We start from the raw sequence: 11,099 nt of genomic DNA, 5'->3' as shown, positions 1-11,099 counted from the left end.
GTATATTAAAGTGTTTGTGTGTAGTATGGTATATTAAAGTGTTTGTGTGTAGTATGGTATATTAAAGTGTTTGTGTGTAGTATGGTATATTAAAGTGTTTGTGTGTAGTATGGTATATTAAAGTGTTTGTGTGTAGTATGGTATATTAAAGTGTTTGTGTGTAGTATGGTATGTGAAAGTGTTTGTGTGTAGTATGATATATTAAAGTGTTTGTGTGTTGTATGGTATATTAAAGTGTTTGTGTGTAGTATGGTATATTAAAGTGTTTGTGTGTAGTATGGTATATTAAAGTGTTTGTGTGTAGTGTGGTATATTAAAGTGTTTGTGTGTAGTATGGTATATTAAAGTGTTTGTGTGTAGTATGGTATATTAAAGTGTTTGTGTGTAGTATGGTATATTAAAGTGTTTGTGTGTAGTATGGTATATTAAAGTGTTTGTGTGTAGTGTGGTATATTAAAGTGTTTGTGTGTAGTGTGGTATATTAAAGTGTTTGTGTGTAGTATGGTATATTAAAGTGTTTGTGTGTAGTGTGGTATATTAAAGTGTTTGTGTGTAGTGTGGTATATTAAAGTGTTTGTGTGTAGTATGGTATATTAAAGTGTTTGTGTGTTGTATGGTATATTAAAGTGTTTGTGTGTAGTATGGTATATTAAAGTGTTTGTGTGTAGTATGGTATATTAAAGTGTTTGTGTGTAGTATGGTATATTAAAGTGTTTGTGTGTAGTATGGTATATTAAAGTGTTTGTGTGTAGTGTGGTATATTAAAGTGTTTGTGTGTAGTATGGTATATTAAAGTGTTTGTGTGTAGTATGGTATATTAAAGTGTTTGTGTGTAGTATGGTATATTAAAGTGTTTGTGTGTAGTATGGTATATTAAAGTGTTTGTGTGTAGTGTGGTATATTAAAGTGTTTGTGTGTAGTATGGTATATTAAAGTGTTTGTGTGTAGTGTGGTATATTAAAGTGTTTGTGTGTAGTGTGGTATATTAAAGTGTTTGTGTGTAGTGTGGTATATTAAAGTGTCCCAACCGGCCCACAGGATGACTGTTATTTAGGAGAGTGCAGCAAATGTGTTTTGCTGTGAAACTGCACTAATGTTTTGTGGATTAAAAAACGTCACCCCGCCCTTCCGTCGGCTTGGGGGGCGAGTAGATAATGACTGAATCCTCATTTTTGGGTGAACTTATCCTTTAAGTATCTCAGGGTGTTTTGTGCTCCATCACATATTGTTACCATTTTAAAACCATCATTCTGCAGGGACTAAAAAGATCACCAGCAGCCTCTGGCAGAGCAACAGATATCGGACGAACCTCATGACTTCATAAGTCAAGTGTGGAAATTGGGTGGGATGTGGTTCAACTCGCTGTTTGAAATGGTCTGCAGAGAAGTTCTAATACAGGCGGCAGTGGCATTATTCATGGCGCCACAATAGCTTGTTATTCATCATAAGACAAAGGAGAAACTCACTCAGCTTGACATAGATGGAGGAGGGCCACGAGGGCATTATTCACATCTGTTGAAAACAATATGCACAGCCAACTGGATGTCACGATACACACTGCTTATTAATGCAAACAAAGTCTCCCAACAGAATATAAATGACATTTTCCTTCACATCGAAGCATAAATATTAATTGTGTTTAATCCATGATGTATTGTGGTTAGGGAGCTGCTTAATTTGGTTATTGTTACAGCAATAGGACGCGTTTTATTAATCGAAACACCACATCCATGTTGTTTAATGCTACACACAGTACAGTTTACACTGGGCAGTGTAGGCAACATTTAGTATGCAAACCTTCAATCCCGCTTTAATACCACAGGGTGGCAGTGTAGGCTTACAAAAAGGCAGCATCAACATCAGTGTCCCTGTTTTCCTCATCATCTCACTGATGCGAAGGAAAAATCAAGTTAATTTACTTTGGCATGGAACTAAGCACGAACCTAAGGAAACGTACAAATTGTCAAAAACATCTCTCTCTCTCTCTCTCTCTCGCTCTCAGACACACTAAAGTCAAATGTTGCTCTCTTCAATGTCATTCTGGGCTCTCACAATCAGCATCCAAACTTCAGGCTTTGTAGATGTTTGCCGTGCATTGTTGAGCAGTCTGTCTAAATAAGCCTACCTTACCCATAGTCAGCAGACGGCTGGAGGGAGGAGTTTCACCTTGTTCCCTCGCTTCTCTCTCACACACGGGAGTTTGCACAGCTGTCCGGGGCCACGCAAAATGGCATTACGCTCTCTCTTCCTGTGGCAGGGCAGGGCATCTGTTGCTCGTTTCAGTTGGCATCCCTTCTCAGACTACCCAAGTGTGTTTTATCCGGCCTGACAGCCTTATAATAACCATTTGAGTGGATCGTTGTGTTTCCTCTGGAAGTAATGTTTTTATTCGGGTCGTTTTCCAATGAGATAAGTGAAATGGCCGAGCAGTTTTGTGTTTTTGGTGCCGTGTGTTCTTTGCGAATATAGGAGGCGAAGACAAGAGAAAGACCGATCTACAAGGCTGTTTATTGCAGAGAACATAAATTGTACAGCTACAACTAAAATATTTTCTTACCTTCATGAAACAGGTCGTAACATATTTTGATATAGGTTTATTATTACCACTCTATTTGGGTTGTTTTGCAAGCATGATCTAAAACACCTTTTTTGTCTTGCTACTTTGCACAATAAGCTGATTGAGAGGGTTTTCACTTGAAGTAAAGGCACTATGAAAATTAATTGGGCTTCCAAACCACTTCTGCATAGTACATACCGGTAAGTGGTTTTCTTCTCTTGGAGGGAGATCTCCACTTATATTCACCAAAGCCACAGAAATCAATATGCAGTGTAATTTGCTGTCTGTACACAGCAAATATAATGTACCATAAGCTCCTACCTAGATCATAATCACTACAAACCCCTGTGTCTCTTGGCATAGCCCCTCCCGCTCTGCCTCACTACCTGTATGGTTTCCTCTTAATAGTCTTATATCAACCTCCCAGTCAACCTGAAACCTCCACAGAGGACAATGCCAGGTATTGTGTCTTCAGTTTCAGCATGAAGGCTGAATTATCAAAGGCGCGATCATCTGACTGTTGTCGGGGGGCTTTAGTGGGAGATGTGATGTTCGAGAAGCTGACAGAGTGCCAGCACAGGTACATGCATATGGTCCACACGTGTACGATACACACAAATAACTTCTTCTGTTTTCTCAAAGTGATAGCATGATATTTCTACTGACGCACACGTTGCGGCCCCCGCCCTCTGCGCTGGCAGCAGCAGCAGCAGCCTGGTCTGGAAGGCTTACAGCCGGCTTGGCCCACTGTGTGGGGAATTCTCCCCTCTCCATAAACCTCCTTGTACAGATTGCCTGGGAATTGGGCAGGATAGAATGCTAATTTCCATTCCGTTGATTCAACTTAACACTCTCTGGCCGTGTCCTCGCATCCCCTGCCAAAGTCACATTTTCTCGTGAAGGCAACGAAATAAGCGTACTTCTTGTCGTTTTGTTTTAAAAGCGGGTTCCATAATGAAGCAGGTGGCCACTTGCTTCACTGTGTCAGGTTGGTTAGTCTAATGTTTTATGTATAAATACTGTATGTGTAAGTGAGGGTCAAATATTATTTGCACATCATCTTTTCTTGTTTTGCAGTGTTCGTTTTGTGGTGTTTAAATGGCCAGATGGGTGGAGCTTGTCAGGTGTATTGATATTTAGCACAAGGCCAAATTCATCCAATCAGAGACTGTTGTCTGAAGGCTACCAAAATACTATTCAAAGAACAAGGGCAAGATTGTACTAAAAGGCAAACTCCACCCACCTGGCACTTAAGCTGAACTAAAACAAACTGTGAGAAGTATTTCAAATAATTATTTGAGGTCTGGAGTATATCTGGCACATCGAATGCAGTAAGGGAACAACCACAATGTATATTATGCAGAAGCTGCTAATTTATTATGAATGTCTGGAAAAGTCAAACTTGGCATTTTCTTTTCCAGGCATTGTACATCATGAGGGCAAACCTGGACTGATCTGAGATCTGTGCTGCATAATGATCTTAGCATACTCCTGTCCAGAGCGGTATATGGCTCGAGTTCGCTCTGCCTCAGAGAAGTCCACGTGGAACAATCCAAAACGCACGCTGAACCCATCGGCCCATTCAAAGTTGTCCAAGAGTGACCACGCGAAATATCCACGGACATCGACCCCGTCCTCTCCGATGGCTAAACAAGGACACACAGCAAGAGACATGGGAGAGGAGTTGTCATTTTGTTTCTGGTATCATATGAAAGGAGATGAACTGAGGCATCCATTGGTACTGTACCTACCATGTCATGCCTGTTTGTCGGGAAGGCGGGTAAATAACGCTCCAAATTTAGGCTACATTTTGGCGAGGGGGAAACCATTTTCAAGAGTCCTCTTTTTCACAGCCTAATGTTGGCAGGTGGGGTGTGTGTGTGTGTGTGTGTGTGTGTGTGTGTGTGTGTGTGTGTGTGTGTGTGTGTGTGTGTGTGTGTGTGTGTGTGTGTGTTGTGTTCAAAACATCTACAATGGACAAATGGGATTTTTCCCCCCTCCTCCAGAAAACACAACAGTGTATTCTCACACAATGTACAATTGGCATGACTTTTGGTTTAGAAAAGGCTATTTACTGTTTTGGATTTATTTTGTGTTCAGTTTTTTCTTGGGCGGCCCTCAATCCAATGTTGGGGCCCTAAATTGGCCCGCACCAGTCATCGAAATGTTGAGGACCCCTGGCATAGAGTAGGGTATGTTACATGTTGACCTGTAAAAACCTATCTATTGAAGAAACAGAAAATAAAGACACACTACCATAGTCAAGTGCTTACCTCATCAGATGGTCCACCAGATGTCTTTACAACGCACAAAGTATGCATATAAAAGGCTCAACTACAACTACTAAGAATAAGAAACAAGTAGCCAAACTACATACCACTACCCATAATTCTTTGCAATCGTCGAGTACATAGAAAACTCAAAGACATGGCATAGTCCGTTGTTAGAGTTATACATTACCATCTTAACACAGTACACCATGAAAGTGGTTTCTCTATATATCATGTGATCTCTGACGACGAGCAGACGCGTTCCTCGGCTGTATTTTCTGCGACTGCACAACTCACAATGAAGTGTTTTCTTCGTTTTCATCGGCAGACATCCAACACACATGTAGAGAGGGTTTGCCAGTTATTACCTTTAGCCACTTCCAAGATGGCGTCCTGGTAAAACTCACAGCGCTGCACGTCCTCCATCCGCAGCGGCCCCAGCTGAGAGAAGCCGTTCTCTGTGATGTAGACCGCGGGGCTGTGGAAGGTGTCCTGGAGAGTGGACGTCTTAGTCAAACAAGGCACCATCATCGTGGCTGTCAAACATTCCAGCCAGAGACAAAGTGGTCTACAGTGGGCCGTTTAGCTGCGTTTTTCCACACTGCCAAGCTCAAGCTAATGGTCTGTGACAAGTCACAACAGCAGGAAATTGCTCGTTTTGCAAATAGTTTTCACCTAAATAAGCGCTTCATTCAATGTGACAGCAGTAATGGAGCATCAGTGTGTTTCTGGGGGTGTTAAAAAGGAGATTACGGCATGCAAAATCCATAGCCAGACACTCGACAAATGTCAGAGTTTTCTCCTCATTTGGTTGGAGGCTATTTGTTTCCGAGTTTGTCGATTCCGTTTGATTGTAGGAGGAAAACGGAAATATTGCTACTTCACATTTCTACTGACTGAATTCAAAGTCAAATTGAGGGACATCATGGAGTTGTAATTTTCCCCTGTTGGTGAGCACTAATAAGTGACAACTACAGCTTACTTTTAGCTTAACATGAAACAGAAACATATAAACTACGGATGGGACGATAGGTAATAGGTAGATAGGGTAATCTAATCTCACAATATATGATTCAATACCCAATATGGGTTTCACGATGCAATACAACCACAATACGATGTAATAAGTTCAGTGACAACAGGGCAGAATTATGATCCACAAATCATTCTAGCAATGGCACTGGCTTTCCTAGAATATAAACAACAATTTAACAATGGCATTTACACAGTGCAAAAAATATAATATGGATGGTTTGTGAAATAGTGATGGGCAAGCCGTCTCATTTGTGATTACTACAGCAGCAGAATAAAATGGAGCTAATAGTGCGATTCATTTTTTCGAATGATTCACAAACGATAGGTATTGTTATGTTTTTGAATTATGATACCGGTATATTCACCTCATGCAGAAGAAGACCGTCTGGTACCGTCATAAACCTAGTCTGACTCATATGTGAGTCAAACTAGGTTTGACCAGGTGAGTCAGACTAGTTTGAGCAGGTAAACAGCCAGTGTTTTGAACAGGAAGGCATGATACAATGGGTCAAGTGGGCAGGGCTGTATAAGGTGAATAGGATTGCCTATTCACCTTATTCACCACGCCCACTTTTTCTCTCTTTCGCGTTCGACGCAACGTATTTGTTCTTCCGGTTCAGCGCTAGTTGGCGGCCATTTACAAAATAAAACATCAGTATGAATGAAGTTTGGAAACATTCAGAATTAAGCTACACTGTGGCCAACTTCAGTTACATGTTCATAACGTTACTGCTGCGAGGAGCCGATGGCTGTACTCGTACCCGCTTGAAAACAGCTTTTTGGCCAGTCTAAATGACTGCGGTAGGCGTACTCTACTTCCGTGTTTAAAACCGGAAAGACGATTACGAAATGACGTCATGCAGAAGCGTCCTTGTATGGGCAAAGAATAAGGTGAATAAACCCAACGCCTGTTATGACCCCAAATGACAAAGGCCTTGGTAGTGATTTTACCTTGATGTACTTCAGAAGTCTCCTCAAGCCATGAGGCACCACAGCCAGCCAGGACACCCCGCACACCGGCCAGGACGGGTCCAAGACGTCTACGGCATCTCGATCACTCTTCACACACAGCGCCTGTCCGTACCCTCCTCCCGGCTTCACCTTACGAGAGGTGTAGTAGTTTAACGCGAAGAAGTCGGCCGTGCCCAAAATGGCAGGTTCGTCTCGGGGGAAACTGGGCAGTCTGGAGCTGCCGCTGTGTCCCAGCTTCTTGCTTTGAGCGTCAATGGCGGCTCTCATAACATCTGGATAATCTCCGGTGACAAACACCGGCCAGGCAAACCACCCCAGTGTAAAAGCGAGGTAGCGCTCAGTAGCAGCGACATCCTCGGTGCTTCCTGGATGCAAAGGCTCCGCCCAGTCGCTGTTGATGGCCAGAGACACTGCACCCGCCTGTTCCGGCCTATAGAGGGAGTTGTAGCTATGCCAGGCCATGGCGTGGGCGCGCAGCATGTTATGGCCCACCAGGTAGGCGGCGACCCCCGGTTCTTTAAGGCCTGGAGCGTGGACGCCGTCTTCGTGGCCCAGTTTGGCGCACACGTACGGCTCGTTGATGGTGATCCAAAGCTTGATGCGGTCCCCGAATGTCTGGAAGCAGAAGCGGGCGTAGCTGTCGAAGGCAGCCGCTATACCTGGCGATGTCCAGCCACCCTGGTCTTGGAGAGCTTGAGGCAAGTCGAAGTGGTAAAGGGTGACCATGGGTGACACGTTACAGGCCAGCAAGTCATCAATCACCTTGTTGTAGTATTGTACACCTGTCAGACAGATACAAGTCATCAATCACCTTGTTGTAGTATTGTACACCTGTCAGACAGATACAAAGGATTGTTGCAAATGAGTAATAAGCAGTCACATGACTTGGACTCAATTCGGACTCGAGTCACAATTTTAACTGCTTGAGTGACTTGCTGCATGAAGAGAATACTCAAGACTTGACTTGGGTTCTGGTGACTTGACTTTGATGACTTGAAAAGGTTTCTAGTTATGACAAAATCATGACAAAAGGTCACCAGATATCACTGAATATAAACTCTGTTTTCTCAATTTGAATGGAATGATTGAATTGATTGAAGTTGAAACGGATCAATCGCATGGTGTTCTTACCAAGTTTTTATATACATGTATGTACTAATACAAAACATTTGAAATGGATACAATACTCATTTGCAACAGGTATCGATAGTATCGATACAAACAAATTTAAATGGATACAATACTCATTTGCAACAGTATCGATAGCAGCAGTGCTTTCTCTTAATGAAAAATCAAACATAGTACTGATTTTCCCCTTCCTATCATCATTAGTGGGTATCTGTTACTTCAACAAGCTAAAAGTGTCTGCCATCTGTCTTCATTTATTTTTATGCCTCTTGTTGTGTTGTCATTTCCCCCCACAAATGGATCAAAAATGGCATTGAGTATAATTTCCTGGGTATCGGTATCGAAGTTAGAAATTCTAGACAAACCCTACCACAAACAGACTTGTCACCGCGTGTTGGATAGAACGGTGGTGTGGGTCTCATGGGGTGATGGAAATACCTTTTGGATTGACCTGCTGTGTGGTCCCGTCCGGCAGCAGGCGGGGCCAGGAGAGAGACAGGCGGTAGTGTGTCAGGCCAAGCTGCTGGATGCAGCGCAGGTCTTCCCCCCACAGCTCATAGCTGTTACAGGCCACATCTCCATTCTGCTCCCCAAACACTCTGCCTTTCTGCTGGTGACAAAAGGTGTCCCAGATACTCGCTCCCTTGCCGTCCGCATCCCAGCCACCTCAACACACAGATAAACGACGTTTCACTGCACGAAATGTAAAGAAAAACACTCTAATACTCCTATTGGGACTTAGATGTTATATTGCAGTACAGGGAGTTTATTGTGACAGTAGCATCTGTTTATCTCCTACAGTAGGTATCATTGAGACACACACACACACACACACACACACACACACACACACACACACACACACACACATATAATAATAATTATATTATATATACATATATATATATACACGTGTGTGTGTGTGACAGAAATAAACAATAAACAAGTGTGTGGTATCTCTCAAATCAGTCGGCAAGTGTCTACCCCCGGAACTACCTCCACTGACCACGTGAGACTAGTAAAAGCCTCGTCTTGAATCAGTGTCTGGTGGTGTGTTTACCTTCTATTTGATATGCAGCAGTTCCCGCTCCCCACGCAAAGTCAGATGGGAACATGTTCATTAGTTTAACCAACTGAACAAATCACTAATTATTCTTTCTTTGTGTTTACATGTTTACACGCTAGGCGCTACTATTGTGGCTGGTCTGGCTGTCTTCGGAGTTGGACTGTGGAGTGGACTGGGCCATGTTACAGCTTCCGATCGAAAAAGAGGGAGGGATCGAGGGAAGAGTGATGTTGCCTTCACGAGCTGTCTGATATTACGGCTTTACGCTGGTGAACGAAACAACAGTCGACTGCCACCGGGAATGTTGCCAGGGGGGTCAGGCCTAGGGTTGCCAACAGTCCCGTATTAGCCGGGACATCCCGTATTTGGGTCAAAAGAGACGTGTCCCGTACGGGACGCCACTTGTCCCGGGTTTAAGGTAAGAGGCATATATATTGTGACCTGTCTGTCTGCTTGTCTGTGTGTTTGTGTGCTGTATGAGATAACACGAAGGGCGCTAGGACCCCTCAGTTGATGACAGGGGGCAGGCACAGCTGCACAGAGCGTTGTGTGTGTGTGTGTGTGTGTGTGTGTGTGTGTGTGTGTGTGTGTGTGTGTGTGTGTGTGTGTGTCTCAGGTGGGCGCGGCTATATTATCTGGCTGGGATGGAATGTTGGCAACCCTAGTCAGGCCAGCCAGGGTGATGGTAAAAGTGATCAATTGTATATTGGCCTATTTGTTGTGACTATTTTGGCATGCTATTTTTCATGTCGATGTTTCTATTTTCCACTTGGCTATTTTATTTATTTTAGTTTTCAGTTGTCACTCATTGTATGCACACAGCACACTTAACTCGAGTTTAACATCAATTACATGCCTGTTATGCCTTTTCCCTTCTTTATTCTGACGCTTTTTAATGCTAGGCTAAACTCCATGGCCGCTTCATCAGTTCCTTTCTCTTGATAGTCAACTTGCGATGTTGGAAGTGGGGGCTGACGGTGAGCACGTGAAGGCAGCACACTACTGCGCATGTTATCGTGAGAGATGATGATTTTCTCATGACCTGTACAAGCTGCTCATGAAGAAGTCATTCTGGGAATTGGCCTGTTGTTATTTCACCCTTCAAGACATTTTATTCATCCGAGAATAATCCAATGTGTTGAGCGATTTTTTGGTAACACTTCATAATACTGTAACACAAAAAATGGGTAGTTACTGAGGAACGAGTAAGGAACGAACCATTAGTTCATGAATAGTTAATGATTAGTTAATGAGTAGTTGATAGGTAGTTCCTTAATGGTAGTTACTTAAGAACTGACCATTAGTTACCATGTTAACGAACCAGTAAGTAATGATTACTTCCCTAATTTTTTTTTTTTTTATATGTTTTCATTCACTAGTTCATTAATAGTTAATGGGTAGTTCCTTAAAGATCCTTAATGGTAGTTACTTAAGAACTGACCATTAGTTCCCATGGTAGTTACTAAAGAACGGACCATTAGTTACCATGTTAACGAACCAGTAAGTAATGATTACTTCCCTAATTTTTTTTTTCATTTGTTTTCATTCACTAGTTCATTAATAGTTAATGGGTAGTTCCTTAAAGATCCTTAATGGTAGTTACTTAAGAACTGACCATTAGTTCCCATGGTAGTTACTAAAGAACTGACCATTAGTTACCATGTTAACGAACCAGTAAGTAATGATTACTTCCCTAAAAATTTTTTTTTTTAATATTTCACTAGTTCATGAACAGGTAGTTCCTTAAGAACTGACTATTAGTTACCATGTTCGTGAGCATGACTCCACCAAATACTTCCCAGTTGTTCATGAGTACTCATCGTTACTTCATGATTACCTTACCATTATTTACCATGTTAGTGCATCATTACTTCCTGCTTACTTTACCATTAGTTCCCATGTTTGTGCCCCCTCAAGTGAAGCAGTACATCTTACTGAGTAGTTACTAAGGAATACACCATTACTTCCTGCTTACTTTACCATTACTTAACATGTTTGTGCCCCCTCAAGTAAAGCAGTACATCTTCCTGAGTTGTTACTAAGGGATACACCATTACTTCCTGCTTACTTT

At 42.4% G+C, this 11,099-nt stretch overlaps 1 protein-coding gene across 1 annotated transcript; it reads right to left on the bottom strand.

Moving 5' to 3' along the window:
* Window positions 1-3,988: 3,988 nt before the first annotated feature.
* On the bottom strand, window positions 3,989-9,200 carry gba3 (glucosidase, beta, acid 3; the record flags this gene model as incomplete). The annotated part of the gene is made up of 5 exons (XM_083640625.1): window positions 9,023-9,200; window positions 8,401-8,628; window positions 6,814-7,616; window positions 5,196-5,319; window positions 3,989-4,203 (listed from the first exon to the last, which is right to left on the bottom strand). Exons 1-5 carry the CDS (start codon window positions 9,081-9,083, stop codon window positions 3,989-3,991), a joined length of 1,431 nt encoding a protein of 476 aa, XP_083496751.1. The 5' UTR covers window positions 9,084-9,200.
* Between the last annotated feature and the right edge of the window lie 1,899 nt (window positions 9,201-11,099).

This window comes from Poromitra crassiceps (assembly GCF_964638095.1).
Source record: "Poromitra crassiceps genome assembly, chromosome: 7".
Taxonomy (NCBI): domain Eukaryota; kingdom Metazoa; phylum Chordata; class Actinopteri; order Beryciformes; family Melamphaidae; genus Poromitra; species Poromitra crassiceps.
This window is presented reverse-complemented; position numbering and strand designations above follow the sequence as displayed.